The 24,379-nt window shown below is 44.0% G+C and overlaps 1 protein-coding gene and 1 pseudogene across 3 annotated transcripts in view; one reads left to right on the top strand and one right to left on the bottom strand.

Annotated features, from left to right (window-relative positions):
* The first annotated feature begins 4,728 nt into the window (after positions 1 to 4,728).
* JAG2 (jagged canonical Notch ligand 2) overlaps positions 4,729 to 24,379 on the top strand; it is a 96,468-nt gene continuing 76,817 nt past the window's right edge. For both annotated transcript variants that reach the window (XM_084631346.1, XM_084631345.1), the window contains exons 1-2: positions 4,729 to 5,194; positions 5,966 to 6,286. In XM_084631346.1, coding sequence (XP_084487472.1) covers positions 5,114 to 5,194; positions 5,966 to 6,286 — 402 coding nt within the window. In that variant the 5' untranslated portion in view covers positions 4,729 to 5,113. The remainder of the gene's footprint in view (positions 5,195 to 5,965; positions 6,287 to 24,379) is intronic.
* Positions 21,339 to 21,771, bottom strand: LOC311522243 (small ribosomal subunit protein uS8 pseudogene; annotated as a pseudogene). The gene has a single exon. The product of its transcript is annotated as a small ribosomal subunit protein uS8 pseudogene (transcript).

Below are 24,379 nucleotides of genomic sequence, written 5' to 3'. Positions count from 1 at the left end.
CTATGGCATGCTAACATTACCTTCACCTTCTCAAATAACTAGCATTATACACACAAATACCTCCATGTAGAAAAAGAAAGTAAAAACCTATGGCACTCTGAGGAAATAAAGTTTGAAGCAAGTTCATGCTCAATAGCTACAGTAAAATACCCATCAGGAACACGTGATTCAGGCTGTGATGCAATAGGGAATAGTTAAAACTGGAGAAACGCATAACCAGAAAAGAAGATGAATGGAAGCTCATCTCTAGTTGAGAAAGGAATTTTTAAATGGGGTCATATCATTGCACATCTTCTCCCCTAGATGTGTCATAGATAGTTATGTGCCCTTTTACCAGACTATCTGATCACTGATAATAGTTACCCATGGGGAATGGAGGCACACAAAGTGGAAAGATGAAGCAAATTACCCAAGGCAGTGGGTGACAGAGCAAGGAAGTGAGGCTGGATCTCCAGAGTCCCAGGATAGTGCTGTAACTACTGCACCATCTTTCCACTTTGTGCTATATTTTCTTGTATTCTTTTTCCACACGCATGCTGGCTTTAGAATGCTGAAATAGACCTGTGATACTTGTAATGATGATATATACAAATAGAATGGCCTTAGCATTTTGTGCCTGGCCTGCTAGCTAAATTCTAAAAAATTTTTTTTTGCTGCTCGCCACTTCAATATAATCAATATTCAGCTACCATGCTCTCATCACTAGCCAGAGAACAGTACTTAGTACCTCTCCCCAGCAGCCAGAGAGAAGAGGTTAAAGCTAAATAGCACTTTCCCCTTCCTTTTGGAACTTGGAAGGGAAAGAGGTGGGAGGATGGGAGTTAGTGAAGATTTTTGCATGGCAATGAGATGTAGTAACCTTAAAATATCATGCCAGTTCCTCCTCCACCTCCCCTTTGCTGAAAATTACCCTATGCCTCTTTCTAAAGTTGGTGATATGTCTTGAGGAGGAAGATTTGTGCACACACCATAGATGAAAGTGCCAACCCTATCTTAACTAATAGACATATGGATGCAGCTATGATTGGGGACATCTACTGGGGGGGGGCGGTGTCAGAGAGAATAAATGAAAATGAATATTCATCTCTTCAAGCCTGAGCTATTTTAATTTAGAGGGGAAAGTAGAAAATCAGGAGTAACTGGAGGATTGAAGGATGCTTTCTGAAGTCAAGTCAGGTGAGTAATGATAGCTGTGGGGATGGCTGGGTGGGTCCAGGACAGCAGGGCAATGGGTACCTGTAGCAGACTGTGGTGAGTGGGAAAAGGGGTGGCGGAGGAGAAGCAGGCCTATCGGTGGGTAAGCAGCAAAGCACAGCAGCAAAGGAAGATGGGGAGGGCAGGAGGACTTTGGTGAGTGGCTGGCCAGCTGGCACACATATCGCAGCTGCTGTTGTGTCAGCCTAGGGGAGTAGCTGCAGCTGCGTGCTGGCCATGAATAGTGGAGAAGTGGTACACTGGCTGGCTGCTGGAGGGAATGAAGAGTCAGGCTGGGTCTCTGCAAAGAAAGGAGGGCGGCTCTGTGAGGTTTTCAGCACACTGGGTGTGCTAAAGCCCTTTGATTTCTGAGCTGTTTGTTCCCAATGGTCCACTTTACTGGATCATCAGTAATAGAAGGTTAATGTGAGGAGGAGTGGCAGAAAATGTTAGGGCCTAACGGTTGAGCCAGTCTTCTATAATGTATCGGTACCACACTGGAGCTCTGCGGTCAGCAGAAATCAAACCTGCTATTTTTAGCACCAAAACCTCTGCCCTGGAGCTAAAGGAGAAATCCTCTACTGTGCTATTCTTATAGCAGGCTCTTACACTTCCTTGAGCCAGGCCTAGGAGGAGGACAGGATCACATCACCTAGTCATCCGTTCTGTATATTATAAGCTGGGCTAGTAGCATCCCCCTTTTATTAAGGTTGCCCAGCCCTTCCCATTATAAGACCCTGTTTTCAGTTGGTTGTAACTTTGTGAAACTTTAACCATTTTGGATGACGTTTTCTATGCTGGGTATCTGCTTCAGGCTGAATTGTTCTGGAAAATTTCAGCCAAAGTGGTTCAGCTGTTTTTAAGGGCAGGTCTACACTCCCACTTAAGTCAATCTAACTTACGTCACTCAAGGGTGTGAAAAAGACACATCTCTGAGTGACAAGTTACAGCGACCTAAGTGCTGTCCACACCGACCTGCCCTAAGAATGAGGCTAGGGAAAAATACATTGTTTTGCCTATCTTAAAAAATTTGAGACATTTTCTTTGAATGGCTTTGAACAGTGCTCCCGGGCTTTCTGATCAAGCACCATTTGTGTTAGGGAGGGTGGCCTCTGTGTCAGGGATGTGCTTCTTGCCATCCTCATGAAAATCTGACCAAATTTGGCCAGGTTATAAAACAATGAGTAATCACAGTTCACTAATACTCAGTAGAGACGTCTTTCCTACTAGCAGTTAAATCTCTGAAGGTTCCTTGCTCCATCCCCTCATAACTGCTAGTGCTGACCAGACTGTGCCTGCACCATTCCAACAGAGCAACTGAGCATGTTGCCTATGGCTACAGTGGTGAAGCCAGATTTTTCTATAATTGCTGCTCTGAGCTGAGGTGGGGTGGGGTGGGGCCAGATACTGGAACTTCGAGCAGGGAGCCAGTGCTCTCAATGACACCCCTGCTGACAACCAGGTGTTGTGGAGAAGGAAGCCTTCTGATTAGATACAGAGGGGACAAAAGCCAGACTGGGGGGGCATGGAGGGGAAGCAGCAGATTGGGAAAAGGAGTCAGGGACTGGAGGGAGAGAAACTGTGACAAGGAGCTGAAGGGGAGGGAGATTGGGACCGGTGGGCAAGGAGATTGAAATGAGAGGCTGGGGGTGGGACCTAGTGGGGGTGGGGAGGCTGGGAGTCAGTGAGGGAAACTGGAAGACGTGGAAGCCAGTTGGCTTGAGAGGGGCAGAACACTGAAATCAGAGGAGGAGCTGTGGGAGGGGCATATTGGGCCTGGCTGGACAAAGAGACTGGGACAAGGAGCCAGGGAGGTTGAGATTGGATGGGGAGCCCAGCAGGGGGAGAACTAGGACTGGGTGGGCAAGGAGACTGGTGACAAGGAATTGGGATGAGAGTGGGGGAACTGGGACTGGCTGGTGTAAAGGAACTGGAACTGGGATGAGACTCCTGATTTGTGGAGGGTATGATTGGGTAGGCAGGGAGAATAGGACTAGGATAAGGAGCTAGCAGTAGGGAAGAGACAGGACTGGGACAGAAACTATTTTACGGATTGGGAGTTGAGGCACAGATATAAAGATCAAAAGTCGCCACTCATTTTGGGTGCCCAATTTGAGATGCCTATGCCCTGATTTTTCAGAGTACATAGCATTTGATAACATTTCATATGTTTAAAGCACAACTCCTATTGACTTCAGTGCACCTGTGAGTATTCAGCACTTCTGCAAATCAGGCCCCAGCATTTCAAGTCAGGCACCCAGGAAATGAGGAACACACAATTAGTGACTACCTGTGAGAAATATGGTTGAAGCGACTTGCCTAGCATTGCACAGGAAATCTGTGGTGCAGGCAGGAACAGAATCCAGTTCTCCAAGGCAGCATTCAAGTGCTTTAACAATGAGACCCTCTTTTCTCTTCCTACAAACCTCTGACTCATTCACTAAACACCTTCCAACTTCTGCAACAAATGAAGTAGGGATCTTACAGACAACAGTCTCCTCTCCAACACTCTGATTCATTCCCAGAATAGGTCTGTAGCATGTGCAGAATAAAGCAGGGGTCCTGAAGAAAAAGTGATCCTGCAATTAAGGACTGTGTCATAATGTTTGGGCAAAAGGGGGGCAAATTAAGGTTGCACAGGCAACTCTACGGCCTCTGCTGTTCTGAGATTTCTCAAACAGAGTGAAATTAACAAAACTCTGCTCAGTTTGGTCGGTACTGTTCAGAACCATGTAGAGGGCAGTAAAATGGCAAGATTCCTGTCAATTTCGCTCTGCGGAGGCGGCTGCTTGGGAAAGCTGTGGGCAACAGCAGAAGTCGGGACTCTAGCCATTCAGAAAGGAGACGACCACAAAAATGGAGGCTGTGGAGGAGCAGAAATTGGAGTCGCCCCTTTCAGCAGCCAGGAGGCTGGTAGATGGGGCGCAGAGCAGCCGGCCTTCTCTCAGCTAGCAGGAAACTTGGCAGAAGTGGAGTAGTATCGACATCTTCTCCCCGGCCAGGGGCCCTTGGGTGGTAAGACAGGGAAAAATCCATTTTCCTTCTCATCAGCCAGAGGGCAACGTCACATGTCTCATTACACAAAGGTGGACTGAAAAAAAAGGGACACCCCCTCCCCCAACTTCCTTCCCCTTCCCAGCAGCAGGTGGGGGCAGGGAAGGGAAGAGGACTGGGCTTCTAACCGGTGCATTCGCCCTCGCTGCTGTCTTATCACCCCCGTCCCAGTTTGCTCTGGGCTTGCCAAGGTCTGGTAAAGTCCCCCCCCGAGACACCCGCTGAACGAGGGACGGCGCGCCTCTCCCAATCCACGGGGCACGCAGCTCTGACCACGCCGCAGTGGACGGGGCACCCCCCGCGCGCAGGTGGCTGCCTGTGCACGCACGAGGAGTACTGGGGCGCGCACGCCCGATCCCTGCGGCCAGTCGGCGTGCACCCCCTGGGCTATGCTTAGCGCGCACGCGGCCGGGGCCGGGGCCGTGCCCCTCTCCGGCGCGCCCCTCCGTCTCCCCGTCCCCAGCCCTTTAAGAGCAGGAGCAGCGCCGCGTGGCCACACCCGCCCGCTCCTGGGTTGGGCCCGTCCCCCTCATTAATATGAAGGCTGAGGCGCCGGTGACTAATGGGTAATGAAGCTGTCACTCTGGCACCTACTTGTTGGGTGTTCGTGCGGTGCGGGCGCGCAGAGAGCGAGCCGAGCTGCCTGCGGACCAGCGCTGCTACTGCGGGAGCTCTCGGCGGTCCGCGCTGACAGCCCATGCCCTGCACCTTTCGGGGCGTTGGGGAAAAGCTTCCCGGGCAGCAGAGGAGCCTCCGCCGTGTGCATGTAGAGAGCTTCGCCGTCGATGCTCTGTGCAGAGGCCGGTCCATGGCTGGTTTCCTCGCCCGTCTCTGATCAAGCACCACTCGGCTCGGAGCAGCAGGCATGCTGGGTTCTAGCAGGCGGCATTGGGCTCCCCGCACAGCAGCGCTGAGCCTGGTGCTGCTCCTAACTCTGAGGGTGCAGGTAAGAAGATTGGCGGTTGCAGGGTGCTGGGGAAATGCCCTGGGGGGGCTGGAGCAGAAGGCTTTCCTCCCTGAAAGGGATACACCTCTCCCACCAAACGGGGTGCGGTGGAGGAGGGGGGAATGCATTTAATTTCGTAGCCAGGGGTAACTGTCTTTTTAGCATTGCCCCTTTTGGGGCATGGCTCCTAGACCTAAAGCCCTGATCTCATTGTGGGGGTTGCCATGGCTTCTTTCTGTCTCTGTAGCCTTTCAATCAGTCTCCTGTTCATGGCATTGGATCCGTGGGTTTAAAGGAGGGGGGAGGAAATCAATATGCCGTGTTAGAAGAACATAGAATTTGCAGCTACATTTTCTTCACGCCCATGTAGTTTAAGCGGTTCTGTATGAAAACAAGGTTGCATTTGCAGAGATCATAATTACTGTTGTATTTCAGGAGTTGGGTGCTCACTTCTGTATACTACGTCTCTTCATACCTCTCTCGATAATTTATTCAGCCTTGAGGGATTTTAAAATGTGTCTATATCACTTGCAGTGGCATATTTATGTACAGTACTTTTGCAGTGCAGTTACCTAGTGCAGCTTTTTTATTGCTGTGCTAACATCTCTACAGTTCTAGTTGTATTATTTTATAGTAAATATAATTTTAATAGCAAAACGCTTTACTGGAAGGCTTGGGAGGAAACCTTATATTGGCTGGTTGCAAACTTCCATGCACTTTCCCAAGACGCTATAGTAATGAGGTTGACTCCCTTTTGATTTTTATTTTTAGGTGTCCCAATCCACTGGCTATTTCGAGCTGCAGCTTAACTCGGTGAAGAATGTAAACGGAGAATTGTTGAATGGGGAATGTTGTGATGGCATGAAAAGTCCCCAGAACCTGAACTGTACCCGGGATGAATGTGATACTTATGTGAAAGTTTGTTTAAAGGAATATCAGGCCAAGATCACTCCCATTGGACCCTGCAACTACGGATCCGGATCTACCCCAGTTCTCGGTGGAAATACTTTTTATTTGAACAGCAACAAATATTATCAGGGCAAAAATCATGACGTGGGCAGGATTGTTATACCTTTTCAGTTTGCATGGCCGGTAGGTTGACTCTCATCCCTTTTTCTGTAACCTTTTAATTTCCTCAAAGCAAAATCCTTTTTCTTTGTGCGTTGAATAGGCTGGAAGGAATAACCTAAGAAATAAGGTTTCCCCCCCCCCCCCCGATGGTTGCAAATGGATGGCTGAATAGTTATGACCTCCCTTTGCTCGTTGCTCCACTTTCTAATTTGAGTTGCCTTTTTCCTTCCATCCCGCGCTGCAATCCTTCTAGTAGACTACTGAAGGTAGTGTGTGCTCTTTGCTTGTGGAGGTTAGAGACGGTATGGAAGGTGATGGTTACCAGGTTAATATTAACGCTTGCTGTTTGAATGTACATTTGCAAAGCTGGGGTTTCCCCTTTTCACCAGCAACGATTTCATTTGTCTTGCAGATCGGGATCTCTAGGGCTAGGGGAGCTGTATTAACTCCCTTGTGTGACAGAGAGGCATTCAAGAAACGCTTGCAACAGGCTGCAGCCTAGTGACTGGGAATATTTGTGGCAGTAATAGATATAAAGCACCGCACTGGCTGCAGTGTAATAATAAATTAAACATACAACGAAGACTAATCCCAGAAGTAACTACATAAGGGCGTTTCAGTTCTGCAGAAGCAACTGGGAAATCAGTTGCGTGACAGTTCCTGCTTTACCAGGTGTGGGCACTAAGCCTGTGCAAAACGCATTTGCCTCTGCATGGAAGGAGATACGTTGTTTTTTGGCTCCAGGTCCTGCAGCTTTGCACAGACTTGGAGCCTCCCCTGTTTGTGGCGCAAGGTGCTGCCTGCTTGCAGTTAAACGGGGCATGCATTGAAAGGAGCCTCCCGGCAGGGGGCGCCGGCAGCTCGGTGAGCCTGGGGCGTGGGGAGGCGAGGCGGCGGCCGCTGCACTGGCCCCAGGCTGTGGGGAGTGAGTGGAGAGCGCGTGCGGCGGCTCGCGAAGGGCGCGAGCTGCTCGGCTTCTGGAACTAGACCGGCCCCGGGGGCGGGAGGAAGTGGCTGGCGGGCGGGCGGCCGTTGCAGGAGGTGGGAGGGGCCGAGGCTGGGAGGCGAAGCCGCTGGCTTGGTAGGCGTGTGGGGTACGCAGCGCCTAGACGCCAGGAGCCCTGCCCCGCCCAGGGGAGGCTGGGAACCGTCCCCTAGGGGCGGGGGCCCCCGTCGCCCTGGCCTGAGGCAGGGCGGTGAATTGGGGCCGGTCACGCCGCCCCCTCGCCCCCCGGCCTGGGGGCTGCCCTCGGTCTCAGGGCTCCTGGTGGCGCCCTGCCCAGGGGTGTGGGGCCGCAGCAGCCAAGCGTGACGCTGACTGGCGCTGGGGGGGGGGGCGCGAAATCCAAGGCGGCCCGTGTGACTGGCAGCCGGGGAGCCGCCTCCCTGGTGTGGGGGAGGGGAGCGAGGGGTCGGTGTCACGTAGCGGGGTGAGCTCGGGAGAGGCTGCGAGCCGGGAGCCAACTCCAGCCGCCCCGCCCCGCGCCGGGCAGGTGTGATCCTGCAGGCACCGCTCGGCAGCTGCCCGGGGCCGTCGGGGTGAGGGTGGCTAGTGGCTGTAGCCCAGGGCAATGGGGACTCGTCATGGCCGAGTGTCCGAGTTAGGACGGGAGCCTGACAATGGAGGGTGAACCCCGACTATGGCAGCTCTTGGGCCGAGCACGTTCACGTTGTGAACAACAAATGACTGGATCCCGCTTGCCTTGGGCTGTGCAACGATCTTCCTCGTACTTCTGGAAATCAGCAGTCCTTGGAAATGTTAAATGGTGAAGCTCAGGTTAAAGACTGGCCATGCTAAAGAAATAAATCCCACAACATTTAAATCCTCAGTACTACTGAAGACTCTCTTCCTCCGAATATTTCCCACTAATGGGGGAGCTGGTCAGTTTTAAAAGAGGCTTTTTGTAGTACAGGCGGGAGAGGGGATGCTTCAGATTAGAAAGATACTTTAATTTTTTGCTGTTTAAATCCATATGAAGAACTTTGGAATGGATACAAGCTCTTACATGTTGATCTCTGTGTACAAAGTGGCTTAGCTTCTAATGTCCAAGACAACACTTAACTCTTTCCTAGTCTTCTATAGAATTATAAGGCTCCCTGCTGATGGAATATGGTGAATACTATATAAATGTGATACGTGGGACAACTGAACAGCTAGCTGAAATGTGATCAAGCATTAAATAAAGATTTTTCTCTCTTAAAGTCATCTGTTAAATACAGGTGAGGTGAAATTATAGACTTTGAGTAAGCTAAGTGAGCAACATTAGCATCTGAAAACATTTTATACTTGATGTGCATGAGGAAGTAGAGGTAAGTTAGGGCATTATTTTATTGTGCCAGTTTCTAGTACTGCTTCTTGAAATTGGCAGAGAATTGGGTAGTCCTCATAATACAGGTTTCTGAGCTCAATCGACCCTCTAATGTTTTTTGTCAGAATAAACATTCCTATCTTGCAGCTGCCCTCTACTATGTTCCTGTATACTGAATAAGTCGTAAAGTTTAACAGGCCTTTCTACTTCAGGCAAACTTACAGTACTTCCAGCACCCAAGTAATAGCTGTCAACCCTCAAATCCTTTACACCACTACCCACACCACTTTATGGAAGCATTGAAGCTGAAACACTTGGTGTTTCATTTCCAGGGTGGCTTTGCAGCTGTTGCAAAGCAACCTGTAATTTATTTAAACAGTGCAACCAGTTACAAAATGCAGTTTGGTGGGTGGCTTGCAGTTTGAGTTTAGAAGCAATAAAGTCCTCTCTCTGCCTACCCGTAACTCTGAAAATAACTGTAGACTAGCTGCACTACAGCTTTAAAAACTACCCAAGCTGCTTTATATGCTGCATTTAAACTGGTATGTTGTAGCCTCATCATGAGGGTCAAGCTTTAAGGGGAAGATCTTGGGAATTCCAGACTTCCATGATAAATTATACAATAAGACCTATGATGAACAAGAGTAAATTGAAAGATTTCCCAGTTCATGTAAGACTTTTTACTGTAACATAAATACTAGAAAAAGGTAGCTTAACAAATGTTTTTGGAGCTGAATTATGTTCATTGGTGAATAGTCCTAAAGTCAACTTCTTGAATGACTCAAATCCTTAAAACTACCATTTTCAAAACAGATCACTTTGTGTAAACTCTCCATATTGGCATACCACTCACTTGCTGTACTCTTGTCATGGAGCTAGTTTTGTGCACATCAGTGTGCACATAAGCGCACCAGTAATGAGTAATGTCACTTACTGATCAAGTTGCAGGAGATGCCACTAAAGGGGGCAAGAAAAAAATCCTTAACTTGCATAAAATGCATTTGGTTTGGCATCTATGGTCACCAAGGGACTTGAAGTCTAAAACTTCTTGTATAAACCAGGAAAAAAATATAAAAATCTTTGTGGATAAAATATCACTTAATGAAAACAAAAATTGGTATATGTGGACTTCTTACTGGCCACTAATTGAAGGCTTGATTGCCTACTTAAGGAGACTGTTTTTAACTTTCTAGTATTGACTAGAACCAATTGAATACAGAGGAAAACTTGTCTCCAGTATTCTTCCCTCTGTGTAATCTCTTAATATCACAAATTAACAATGGCTGTAAATAAGCTGTTTATAACCGTGTTAGTAGAAACACCCTTTTCAGCTGTTAAGATGCTTTATTACAATAAAACATACTACTTTTCAATTAGACTTGCATATTTAGACTTCAGTTAGACTTGCAAGTCAATTAGACTTGCATATTTCAAGTCTCTTTTAAAAAGACAGTCTTCTTTAGAGTAGTCTGAGGTATGACAACTCTGTTCTGTAAAGCTGAAACAGCTGAGTTCAATGATGCCTACAAGGAGATAGAAGTGTCAGTTGTTGCTCATTCCCTGTTTCCTGTTAGATCAGTCTAGAAAGGTTTAATTAAAAAAAAACAACTATTTTCAAGAGAAGGTCTTAAAATTGCTACCTTGGGATATGTCTTCTGCAGAAATTTTGGCAGTGGGAGAAGATGAGGAACAGCTAGAACAATACGGCTGTCTTCACCCACCCACCTCAACTCTCCCCTCCCTCCTGCTCTAAAATTTGAGAAGCTTAATGATTATCAATAAACAAATTTAACTTAGTTAAAATACAAGTACTTCTCAAGTTGAGAACTACATAAAATGTTATAACTGAAATATGAAAGATTCATAAATATAAACTGCATAGATGGCAATAATTGCTTCTTCTAAACCACTTTCATCTTACTCTGTGTTCTAAGTATAGAAGTTTCAGCATCTGACTAAAATACTACTGAAAACTGACTTCATTGCAAGGCTTGTTGAGCATCAAAACTGTTGTATCTTGAATGCAATTGGGATGCTTCTGTATGCAGACTTTCAGCTCTACCAGATTTTTATATTAAAAGCTCACATTCCACAAACTTTTAAAGTGGTGGGTTCTTTGCCCAATATTGCATTAACTTGCATTACTGGGAACTGTCTGCATCAAGAGATCATGAGACACTTTACATTTATAGTAGAGTCTAATCTCTTGCTTCAGAACGGGCTCTTCCTGAATTGATGGATTGATTCTGGAATAAGTTTGCCATGGCAACTAGTAAGTGACATGTAAGAAATAAGTGATAATGTAGTTTTCAGACTTTCTGCAATAGTATCTCTTTAGCTTGGGCTATCAAACATCTTGTGGAGATGCAGGACTATAATGATCAGTCCTGCATTTCCACAAAATGCTTAGGCGTCCATTAACTTTAAAAATTGGTTCTGTACCTTGATCAGGAGAGAAACATTGAAAAGTGCATTTTATATAAATGGGGCTATCCCAGCACAGCCTGTTTAAATGGTGGAGTGTTGACTAATTGTTAGAGCAAAAGATTGGGAGTTGGGTCACTTAATACTGTACTGACTCTCCATTGCATCTGTAAGGCTTAGTTTTTGTAAGGAGCTCCTAAGAATCTTAGTTGGAAGATACACATAATCATTATCAAAATACCTAGTATCTAATTATCCAAGGCTAGGTTCTTGCTTTGCCAATTGAAAAAGAGGGTTTGTCTTCTCTCTGCCCCCCTCCACCTGTTAGGGGCCTGTCTGCTCTGTAAGAGGTCAGCTCCTCTGGGAGTCAAGCTGTATCTGTAAGGTCTCTGCCAAGAAGATGAGCATGTATGCCAATGTTTTGCAAATATCTTGTTGGCTATTGCGCAAAACAAAAAGTGCTATACCTTAACATACTGAATCACATCTTGACTTATCAGAGCGCTGAGTGATATCCTAGAATGTTGACCAGGGCTTCTCCACCTGTGGTTTGCAACAAAATGGTTTTGGGATTGCTACCACCATTCCTCTGTCCTCCGTTCATGAAATAGTACTTTAGCCCATTTGGTAGCAGAGAACCTTGAAAGTGTAAACCACTGGAGTGATTCCTCGCTGAAACAATAGCCCTAAAAGGTATGAACTGTTACATTCAAGGTTCCGTTGCTTCTGGTCTTCTGTAGCCATGCAATCTGGCACCTCTCCATCATGCCACGAAATGGTGAATTCCATGGCGAAAATGTTTCACTTTTCTGCACCAGGCACCAAAGCTATTGGTACTCTTATCTGGCCATACAGTTGAGTTAAACATGCAGGTATATTGTACTGAGAGGTCTTGAAGTTGAAAGTTTTGAGCAGAGAGAATGGAAGAACAGTAGTTGCACCCCCATTTTTTTCAGACCCTTGAATGTGATGGTCAGGTAAGAGCATGTTGCACCAGTGTGCCACACAGGCTGTCAAATTCTCTAGGTAAAATTTAAAGTGATTCTGTCTCCAAAATCCTAAAAGATTTTGCTACCACCTTCCTTCTCCTTGTGTCACAGAACCTGTTTATCTGGAAACTCAGGGTAACTAACCAAGAATGAGTCCTGAGTGGTTAGGCTTTTTTTCTAGTGACTTGTTACCGCCAGGAACTTGCCAGAAGATTAGTGTTCCCTACACTTTTGGAATGTGTCTAGGATTTCCATAAATATTTCAGCTCTTCTTATCTAGCCTGTAAGTATCCTTCTCAGTTGAAGTTTTGTAGGAACTTTAAGGGGAACTTTCAGGTATTGGATCTTGTGTATGAAAGTGGTTTTTAAATTGTAAGTCTTGTATGCTGTACACAGATACTAGGGTGATCGGTCTCATCCAGATGTCTGGAATTGTTCAAACTTGATCTAAAGCATAAGCTAGAGTGTAGAATATATCCTAAGCGAAGCTGTTGAAATAATAACTTGGCTGCACAAGTAGATCTAAGATCCACTTGACACTATGCCTTTAATATATAATTTAAACCTGTTCTTTAGATGTTGTTTACTTCAGCATAATCCTGCGCACACACAGCTAGCTCATGTAGACTCCCTTAACTCAAAATCTGAGAGCTGCATGGTTGTAGCAAGGGTAGAATTAGATATTGGAAGGCCTGTGGTCTTGACTCCTTGCTGCCTTTGGACACCCAAATAGCTTTGGTTGGAAAATGCCTCCCCATCTTCTCAGCTCTGGGTCTGGCTGCAGTGAGCCATTCTTTTGTCACTCAGGCATCGATTACCATAATGCAATGCACTTGGGATCTCTGATCAGCAATGCTTTCTTCACTGGATTCCCATTGATTACTGGATCAAATTCAAGGTCATGTCGTTTTCAGTCTTCCTTGGGACCAGCCCAAGTTGATGATGCAAACTAAATGCCTTAGAATGAAATGTAAAACTTCCTACTTTTGACAAGCTGTCCCTTAACTCCATTGACCCTATAGTTTTAAAACAACAAAACTTGATATAGAATAGAGTGGGTGAGGGGAAGGCGAGAAAGTGAACATAAGATCTAACAAACTTGGGGATGGGTGCAGTATAAGCACATTATATGAATTAGGACAGTATAATGGGAAATTAATATGAAAAATGAAGTAGATGGTAGCTACATATTAGTTAAGAACATAAAATATTTATGCAACTTAACTTGACTGCAGGTTTTTTTTATTGGAAGTCTGTGCTGATAATACGAAGTTTCCCTATAAACCAGGGATGGCCAAAATTACTGACCCTCCAAGCCACATATGACAGTCCTCAGAAGTTCGAGAGCCAGGGCACATCTGCCGAGGCTTGGGGCTTCAGTCTCGCAGGAGGTGCCTGCTAGGATTGGGGCTTCAGCCCCATTTCTGCTAAAGCCCTGAGACTCCGCTCCCTGCTAGGCAGAAGCCCCTACACCACCACCCCACTGCAAGGTAGAGGTCCCCAACTCTCCTGCCCAGTCTGGTACATGGAGGGTGGGGGAGTATGAGGGGCTCTGCAAGCTGCACTTTAACTGTAAAAGAGCTGCATGCAGCTTGCAAGCCATGGTTTGGCCCAGGGTGGATTTGATTTAAATTAAATTACTAGTCAGGAAAACTCTCTAATCATGGATTTCTACATAAAAGTGCATTCTTGTTGGTTGTTACCAACCTGAAGATCCTGCATGTTCAGACATGTTCCTTTCATCATCTTCAAAGGAGGTTCCTCCTGAGAAGGAACACTTCTCATGATGTTGTTTCATTCAGACAACTAGGCCTTGCATTTTTTTGTTGCACGGTTTGCATTTTGCATGTATGCCTGTTTTACCCACAGGTAGAGGAACTTCATTAAAATATTCCCAAACTGGGTCTCTTTTACGGCCTGCTGCCATTGTAGGTTTCCCTTCTAGTGAGAGAATGGTATGGTAGATCTCCAATCAATGAAGGCTACGCTCAGAAAGACCTGAAGACTTCTGGAATATGCTGCCCAAACAGTTTCACTTTTGTTTTTACTGCCTGTCCTTCCCTTCTCACATTTATCTCCAGACTTCTTCTCCTTGTCCGGATCTATTCTGCCCCAACAATCTTCTATTCATTGAACTTTTTGAAACTTTGCACTTTTAGAGAGAGGCAAGGGATTGACTCTTTGTACACAAATTTGCAGAGGGACAATAGGGTTGAGGTCTGTTATTTCTCACCGCTGTATGTTTGTTTGGGGTTTTTTGTTTATTTATTTAAAAACATTTTTGCTGTCAACAAGCATGTTACTTCTGGAGACAAATCCACAGTTTGAGAACTGCAAAACTAAGCATTTCTGATGGTATCTTCTAGACTGAGCACTGAGTCCCATTGAGTAGATAGAAAGATTAACCTAAATAATCTATACAGAAGCCCCTGGAACCCCATAAGATTGCGTCCCTAATCCATGAACTGTTGGAACTCATTTACAAAACGTTTCTTAAGTATTACATGAATATATTGTCTCATACTATAGAATTAGAATGTATAATCCCTATTCCATGATGAGATATCTTTGAGCTATAATGTATCTTAATTAAAACTATCTTTAGATTGCTTTTTGAGGGGAAAAACCTTTTTATCAAAAAAAGTGATTGATTTTTATCCACCCTGGCTTAGCCACCCCTGCTATAAACTCTTGGGACTTACCAATATGAACACTCAGTTTGTGGCAAGTTGAGATGTAAATCTACTCTGTGCTAGCCTGCCATGCATGTAGTGTCTATGTGGACACTACTGCTCCTCACTAAAAGTTCCCTAGTGCGCATCAATCTACTGTTTCAAAGCAGGATAGATCCAAGTGCAGTAAGGAATTTTTAGTGTGCAGCAGCAACATTCACATGGACACTTAATGTGGGGTAGATTTGCACCCCAATTTGCCACAAAATAGGTGCTTATGTAGGTAAGCCCCTAGTTTAATCATCTTTCAAATGAAATATTTACTCCTTAATTAGTACCTTTTTGTGGCACTTTGGGTAGGCAATTTGAGAACGTTCTAGCAGTGTTGTAATAACTATCACAGTCAGTTTTCTCTTATGACTCTAAAAGGACATGCTCAATGCTAATAGCCCAAAATGACACTTCCAGATAATCATAACGTATGGATGTGCACCAGAAATCATCCCCTGCAGATTCTCTGCTGTGCATTTATGAATACATAGAAGACTGGGGTGTACAAGAAAATCTTGCTCTCTGTTCCCTATGGCTTAGTGGGTAAGTGAGTTTGGATAAATTTCCAGCTGCTTAGTACTTGTCTTCACAGATCTAACTCTTCTTGGGATTTTGTATGTGAAAGAGTGAGGGACTATTTCAGGATGTAAACAGTATCCCTTCAATATTAGATCAGAGAGCTTTTGAGTTAAATCTTACATGTTCACTGTCGATAATATAGTAATGGTGTAGGCCAGGGAGTTCTCACAACAAATTTGTGGTGGCCTCATAGTGCAGCCACCAACACACTGACACTTTTCCTAAAATTATTTATTTTTTCCAAAAGTTGTTAAAGTAATATGCACATAAATAAATTACAATGATTTGGATTTATATATGTAAGATTTTGGGTGGGTTATATTGTAAAAACAAAATAATGTGCAGTTCTCTATTCTTTACTGGACCTAACAGAATAGAAACACAAATAAGAATGTGGAAAGCACTTCCTTTTTTTTTTAATTTCTTTTGCTTTTTTGGTGAAAGTGGTTGTCTGTACAACAACTCTGAAGTAAATTTAAAAATGCTTTGACATAATAGAAGTGCAAATAATAATTAAAAAGATCTTGGTGGCTTGGGTCTGGGGAAGAGAGGCATGGCTGTGGCTGGCCCAGAGCTCCTCTGGGGTGGGTGTGGTTTGGGGCTTTGGTCTGTCCAGAATTCCTCTGGCCGAGGGGGGGGGGGGTGCTCTGGACTTGGGCCAGATTTGTGGGGGAGGGGAGGGTGTCTTGGGGCTTCAGCCAGCCCAGGGCTCCTCTGGTCAAGGGGGGACACTTGGGGCTTTTCCAGGCAGGGGCTTCAGCTGCAGGGAGGACAGTGGGTCTTGGGACTCTGGCTGCTGGGGGGGGAGGGGAGGGACTCACGGGGGTGAAGGGGTGGAGTCAGGGGCTCCACCTGGTGCACATGTGCTCGCCCTTCGCTGCCTCCTCACCCTGCTGCTGGCTTGCTGCTCACTTCCTCACTCCCCCGCTGGGCTCCCCTCTATGCCTGCCACTTGCCTTGCCTCCTCTCCCCCACAACCACTCGCCTCCTCTCCTCACCCCACCCCCGCCAGCTGCTCGCCTCGCTGCTCACCTCCTCACCCCCTCCTCGCCTTGCTCCTTAAGTGTTGTGTGTCCCACCTCTGCCTCCAGAGAGGCAGCGCATGCAGGAGCCACATGCAGGAGGAAGGAGAGGGGCTGATGCTATTCCCACTCCCCCCATTGCCCAGGAAACTGCTGTGGCTGTAGGGGAAATATGGTGGCTGTATTTGAGAAACTGTGATCTAGGCTCTGATTTTTCAGGTGTGCTGAGTATGGACTTCTCCACTTGATGTCAATGGTAGTTGCAGGTGCCACTTACTCCCCCCCCCCCCCCCCCACACACACACACAAAAAGCACTCTGGGCATGCTGTGTGTGCCAACAACTAATATTGCAGCTTGCCCAGAGCAGAAACTATGAAGAGATACTTTTCATGTAACTATAGAAAAGTCCTGTCTTCCAAATTTCAGTGAAAAGAGAACCCTTAATGTCCTCTGCATATTTCAGCCGTTGTAACTGAACCTAGAATTTCTTGTAAAAATATCTGGCATTGCAGAGAGATTAGTGGCCTGCCACCTTTTGTGTTATACTTTCTTAACCTTTCTTCCTTCAAAGTACTCTTAAAGGCATATGGATAACTCTTCAGATAGTAGTAATATAAGGACAGTTTAAACTTAGCCCTGCCTTAGTGGTGGGGGCTGGACTAGATGGTCCCTTCCAGTCTTGCATTTCTGTGATTCTACATCTGTGCCTCTGAAAGCTTATTTAATTCTAACATTTTAAAACTTCTTTGGCACACCAGTGTTTTACTAAAGTTCTCTTCTTTAAGGATACTGAAGCTTAATACAGACTGCAGGCTTTAGTGTTGTAGATCGGAAATGGACTGATACCTGGCAATCAGAATTTCTTTCACAAGGCACTCCAGGCTGTGCATCAATGAGATCATTACACTCTTGTTGCAGTACACAGGACATATGCAATAATCCATTATTCTAATATCTAGTCTATCTTCAATCAAAGAATCACGTATATATTAAACAAAATAAACCTAGGGTAAAGGGTGGGGAAGGAGGTTCTTGTCCGTCACAATTTATAGTAGAAGCTCTGTATCCTTTCCACTTATAATACTGTCTTGAGCAGTTTGACCCTATTATGAAGTGTGAAGCCACTCTGGCTATGTCTACAGCAAGAAAAGTATTTTTACAAGGAGATCACTAAAAGGTTATAAAAATTAGGTGTAGACAGGGCACGTTGTAGTTTTACCTCAACTAACTTTATTTTAAAAAAGTAATTGTGAATAGATGCAGCACTATCCTTTGGTCTGCAGACAGTTGTAGATGCTCTTGTGCTCATAAATTTCTCTTTCCCCTGCCCTGCCACAAGCATGTCTCCTCCGCCCACCCCCCCCAATCAGTGGAATAAAACTAATGCTCTTTTGTCAACTTTGTGTAGACGCTGATTGAAAAGTCCTTGGCAGAAGCAAGCAATGGTGCTACTCCATGGTGGGGGAAGGGGTATAAAAAATTGTGGTTGGAGATGTGGTACAGTAGTTGAAGGAAAACGTACTTTCTGCTGTTTCTTCTTTCCCCACCCTGTTGGTTTACTTACAGCAGCCAAGGAGCTCCTAGGGGCAGGTTGAAAGAGGAAATATTTTTTCCAGGAAAGGGATGGGGGGAGGAAGGGCAAGGTTGGTGCTTCAAATGTATCAAAACTTAGCAGAGGATCATCCAAAAGATGGAGCTGCTGAATAGGGGATAGAGAGAGCACCTATTCAGGAATCCTACCATCCTGCCCCTTTCAGTGGAGGTGTGTCAAGGTGCTACACCTCTTACCAGTGAGTTGCCCTGGACCTTGCTGCTGGTACCACCATTCACTTCTGGCTAGGAGGTATCTAAATCCTTTCGATTGTTGCTTTTAATTTAGTAGGGATCAACTCATAACAATGTTATATGGAACATTCTTGGGTGAATTTTAGAATAGAGGCGATCAGAAATCCAGTGAGACAGTGTTCATGAGTCAGTTCAGTCCTCAGTGGCATATATCCAAATTCCTCCTTCGATAATTTCATTCTTTCTATCTAAGTTAACTGTGCGCTTTTTAATTGGATACAATATACTATTTGGTCTTAGCTCTTGCCATAGCGTTGCTCTGCCAGCTGTGTTCCACATTGAAAAGGCTGCATTTTATGGTAGAAAAAATAATCCTCTTACCCATCTCACAAGTTTTGGGGGCTTAAATACTCTTGGGGGCTCATGAAATTTCATCTCCAAGTCCTATAGTTTGCTTGGAAACATGTCCGTACTGCTGCTTGTGGTATAAAGATGCTTTTTCTTCAATAAAGTCATACTGAAGACATTCACTGTTACAAAAATCTTGTTTTGTGAACCAGGCTCTTTTACCTCTTTATAGAGTTTGACTGGAATGGACCAATGTGATCATCTAGTCTGACCTCCTCTATAGTATAGGCCATAGAACTTCCCCCAAAATAATTCTTAGAGCATATTTTATAGAAACAACATCCAGTCTTGATTTAAAAATTGTCAGTGATGGAGAATCCACCATGACACTGGTAAATTGTTCCAGTGACTAATTATTCTGATTATATAGTGCCTTCCTTCCCAAAGGATCCAACTACAAACACTTATCCCCTAGTTTCATTGGTTTTAGCTTGGCAGCTCATCTAAACAAATTGAGGGGAAGAAAATGGATTATTTCAACAGTCAGCATTTTAGTTGTTAGCTAAATGAAATAAAGCAAAAGGCATATAGTGAAGAGCTTTCCTGATCTCTGGTATTAGAAAGAATTCTCAGCTGAAATGTGTAATGAGCATGGATATTATCCATGGCTAAAACTATTATTTGTTGTCTAATAGCAGTTAGAATCCTCTATTAGATGAAAGGGGATGGCATTTCAAGGATAAATGACAATCTTGGCCTTACTTGATTAGAGCTTACAGAGGTTGCTAAGAAACAGACTAATAGTTCTTGAATAACCAATTATATGCCCCTTGGACAGATGCACAGGTCCTTGCTCTCTGAAGTAACTTTTTTTTTTTTTAAACCTGCGGGAAGACTGGAGTATTAAGTAAACTGCTTCTTAAATTTTAAAGTGCATATATTTTTTAAAAATTTCCTTTGTTGCACATCTTTTCTGGTGTGTTTTTGTCTTTTTTTTTTTTTTTTTTTATATTCCCTGTATTCTTTAGACTATACTGTATTTAGCATTCATGTACATTTTTTTTTTTTTTTTTTTACAAAGGGGATCTTCCTCTTACCTTTTATCCCTCCTGAATAGTCATCTCTGCTGCTATAGTTTCTAACATACTTTTTGCGTGTAGAGACTGGAAATTGTTCCAGAGTCCTACCTTAGATTAAAGCTAGATAAATGTGAAACTTCTGTTTCTTGCCCTTCAGTGTCTGCTTGTTTTGACTCCTCTCTTCACTAATCTTCCTGGGTAACTCTTTCTTGTGTACTTCATTGAACTGCTAGTGCCTTTTTCTGGGCAAGGCTATCTTCTTCTATTACTCGTGCACAGCAAACCAGTCTCTCTTAATTTTTTAAAATAATATCTGATTAAATTCTGCCCCACATTCTGGAAATAATTTTGTACCGTGCAAAAGTTAAGAATTAATTGCAGTTTGAATGGTGAGCTTTGTCTTGCTGGGATTTCAATCTATAATGTTTTTGCTCTATATAGTCTTAGTCCTTTTGGATTTTTAACTGTTGTATATGAACACTACATATGTAAAGGAATCATGTAAGTGAGGTTTTATGGATCTGCATTAGATGTATGAACTGACTGATCAACCACACACCTCATTTGGAACTGGAAGTGTGCAATCAGGCAGAAGGGCAGAGGGGGGGAAGCAAATACAGTATAGTACAGTATTAAACATAAACTACTAAAAACAAAAGTTTAAAAATTTGACAAGGTAGGGAAACTTTCTGTGCTTGTTTTATTTAAATTAAGATGGTTACAAGCAGCACTTTCTTCCACATAGTAAAGTTTCAAAGCTGTATTAAGTCAAAGAACAGCCATAACTGTTTTGTTCAGTTACGAACATTGTAGAGTTACACACAACCTCTATTCCTGAGGTGTTTGTAACATTGAGGTTTTACTGATTTGGTTATTCAAATCTCCAGGAAACTAACTAACTAAGGTCCTTTTGACAGCCCATAGTGCTTCCACAGCATTACCTTTTAACTTGAAAGGAAGATGCAAATATTAAAGATCAAAAGTACAGTTTCAGTTAGAAAGCTATACATGTGTATTCCTTCTCAAACAAGCAATGAACAGCTTTTCCAATATGAAATTCACACTGACTACATAATGAATTTTGGTACAGTAACATTATTTCTAAAGTCTTCTAATAGCTTGTATTACAAACCATTATTTAAGAAAAATGTCGTGGTGGGGCGGAATAGGCAGGTGAGATCTTTTAGCCTTGTGCGGCTGTAAAGTCCACGGGGGTGGAGAATAACTTACACTTGTGATCCAAGAACCTCTTAATGCCAGCTGGAAAAAGGGCACAGAGTGGGTTAGGGTTGCCAACCCTCCAGAATTATCCTGGAGACTCCAGGAATTAAATAGATTAATATTTAATTAAAGATTGTCATGTGATGAAAACCAGGAATATGTCCAGTCAAAATTTGCAACCTTAGAGGGGGTGCATAGAGTTTACAAGCATTTCCTGAGACTGGTATGTTACATCCTGGTTCAGACTCCTCTTTTCATATGCTGTGTATCTATACCTCCCTACTATATGTTCCACTCCATGCATCTGATGAAGTGGGTTTTAGCCCACGAAAGCTTATGCCCAAATAAATGTGTTTAGTCTCTAAGGTGTCACAAGGACTTCTCATTGTTTTTGCTGATAGACTAACATGGCTACCACTCTGAAAGGAAAACAGGTGAGTCACTGGTTAGGAATATTGTCATAAATATTATGTACTGCTACTATGTAAGGAGGGGTGTGTGTGTGTACACAAACGAAGTACATTTTATAATATATATTGTGACAGGGTGGGCCAGATGGCTACAGGAGAGATTTTTTTTTTCCATTTGAACAATTTATTAGTATGCCCGTTTTTACAAGTTTTAGAAAAAGAATCCCAGGATTTTGCCTCCTGTGTGTTTTCGCCTTGCTTCCTCATGGTCCATGATGCCAGCGGAAATTGTCAGCACTATGTACCCAAACTGACGTGAAGGCAAAAGGTTGTTCTGCCACTTATCCAGGTCCTTCAACTGAACATCAAATCTGGGACTGATCACACCACACTTGTTCAGTCTGCCTGTGAGATTAACAAGAATTTTCCCAGCTCTGATCGTCAATGATCTCCAATTCATCAATGTAACCATGCTTCATCATCACGGTTGAAAACCGGATGATTATTTTAGAGCACAGTATAATGAGAACTTGATGTTTTCCATGTTTCTCTGCATCGTTGATGCTGTTAAGGGCATCAGCCAGAACTTTCATGCACAAGAGTGATAGAAGGCAGATATATTAGCACCTGGTTAAGTAGGTCCCTTTTCCCCTGGTAAGGTAACAGGGAAGGTTCCAGAACAATCAGGAACCTTCTGGAGACAATTAAGACAGACAGGCTGATTAGAACACCTGCAGCCAGTTAAGAAGCTGTTAGAATCAATTAAGGCAGGCTAATCAGGGCATCTGGGCTTAAAAAGGAGCTCACTTCAGTCTGTGGTGCACGTGTGAGGAGCTGGGAGCAAGAGGCACTAGGAGCTGAGAGTGAGAACGTGGAGTGTTGGAGGACTGAGGTGTACAAGCATTATCAGACACCAGGAGGAAGGTCCTATGATGAAGATAAAGAAGGTGTTGGGAGGAGGCCATGGGGAAGTAGCCCAGGGAGTTGTAGCTGTCATACTGCTGCTCCAGCAGGCACTGTAGACAGCTGCATTCCACAGGGCCCTGGGCTGAAACCCGGAGTAGAGGGCGGGCCCGGGTTCCCCCCCAAACCTCCCAACTCCTGATCAGATATAGGAGGAGTTGACCTGGACTGTGGGTTCACGAAAACGGCTAAACTGAGGGCTGCCGTGAATCTCCGAGGCGAGCAAATCCTCCAATAAGTGCAAGACCCACCAAGGTAGAGGAGGAACTTTGTCACTATATATTTATAAAAAAAGTTTACTTACTTATGGTTTGTATCAAGGTGTTAATCCCCAGCAGAGGTGAAAAACTGGGTTCCTGTCAGAGCAGAGATGTTTATCCATCTGTTGCAATGTAAAGTGAGTATTGTCTCACTCTCAATCATCAGTCTGAGCTAAATGCAGATGAATGATTGAGACTTAAAAGGAAGAAAAGAACGGCAGGGGGAAGAAAGCCTTATCTGAGGGCACACCTCAAAGGCTTATGGGACTATAACTGGGGGACATGTAAAGCACCCTGTTATCCTGTACCTAAGAAGTAAACGGACTGCATATTTATGTACAAAATGGGATCACAATCCGCCTTCTGCAGTGTTACCAACCAAGGCTATGGGTGAGATAAGACTGCTCTAGATAGGAGGTTAAGATTAGTCTCTAGAAAGCATGTATTTCCATTATCTTCACTCATTCTTTTGAATCCTGATCTTTGATGATAAACTTTGTTTTCACGATAAATACCTCAATGCTGTGGTGTTTGTACAAGGAGCTGATCCTAAATTGAATTAATCAAGAAGGCATGTACGCTGGTCCCATTGGGGGCAGCAGACCTCGTAAGTGTTCAGTGAATAAGAGGCTGTCTAATTCAAGAGAATGCTGCAAAGGGTTCTGGGGTCTGAGGTGCACCTATTGTTAATCTGTGAGGCAAAGTAAGGGCTGGTATCGCCCAGAGGGGATTATTTGGGTGACTAGCAGGCTGGAGGTGTCAGGGAGCTGGCATCCAGTTAAGCACAGGCTAGTCTCACTGGAGGCAGGGGGGTAACAAGGTGAATCACAGTCCTGAATATCCTGAGAGCTATCACCATATTTATATAGTGCCTTTTGTTTGAGGGTTTCAAAACTTTATACTTGACACTGCACAGATGTGCTATGAAGTAAGGCCATATTATTCTTTTATTACAGAGAGGAAAATGGGGTGCTAAATGACTTGCCCAAGGCTACATAAATTGGTGGCAAAGTTTTTTGGAAGAGAAACTGGCTCTCTGAACTCAAATCCCTGTGCTTTAACCACTAGATCCTGCTGCCCCTCATGAGAACTACCAGCCAAAGTATCATGGATTGTAATGGTCACAAATAAGATCTTCAAAAGCTTGCTATTCTGCAAAATCAAGTATCCCTATTTATTAGCTTGCCAAGAAACTGGATTGAGCAACTGTAAATGAGGAAGCCATGACAAACTGGACACTTTTTCAGCTTAAAAACTAACTTTTTTTTTAGTGGTTGCATGTTTTGCTGTTACTAATTGAACAATGCTGTGCTAGGAGTGCTTGGGAATAGTTTGTTATGGGACTAGATTTAAAAAGTGATGAAGAGCTGTTAACATCTTTATGATAAGTGGCTTCATTCCAGTTCTTCATGGTCACTTGGCCATATCACAGAAGCAGTAGCAATTGGTACCCTTTGAGGAACTAGCTAGAAGCCAAGGATTGGGGGTGGAGAACTTGCTCAACTACTTGACCATTCAAAATAGGGGTGATATTGATAGTACAGAGTTTTGTTTTTATTTTTAAGCTGCCTACATAGGGACATGTCGTGATTGCACGTCTGAATGGATAAATGTTTCATCTTTTAGTAGGAGGTTCTAATTACTTAAAAACAGATCTCTTGTCTTGCTGGATGTGTATGTGGCTTTGTTAAAGCATACATCTAACTTTTTGTTTAATATTTGTTAATTACTCAAGCTTTTAGACTACAGTGCTACAACATTTTATTTTAGAATATTAAAATTGCTAAGAGTTAAAAGGTTTCAGAGTAACAGCCGTGTTAGTCTGTATTTGCAAAAAGAAAAGGAGTACTTGTGGCACCTTAGAGACTAACCAATTTATTTGAGCAACTCACAAGTACTCCTTTTCTTTTTAAGAGTTAAAAATAACTCACTCTTGCAAAAATGTTTGCCATACATTGGAGAAACTATAAGACATGCATAATCAAAATATAAGTTTACCTT

Source organism: Lepidochelys olivacea (genome assembly GCF_965140295.1).
Source record: "Lepidochelys olivacea isolate rLepOli2 genome assembly, chromosome: 6".
Lineage (NCBI taxonomy): Eukaryota > Metazoa > Chordata > Testudines > Cheloniidae > Lepidochelys > Lepidochelys olivacea.
This window is presented reverse-complemented; position numbering and strand designations above follow the sequence as displayed.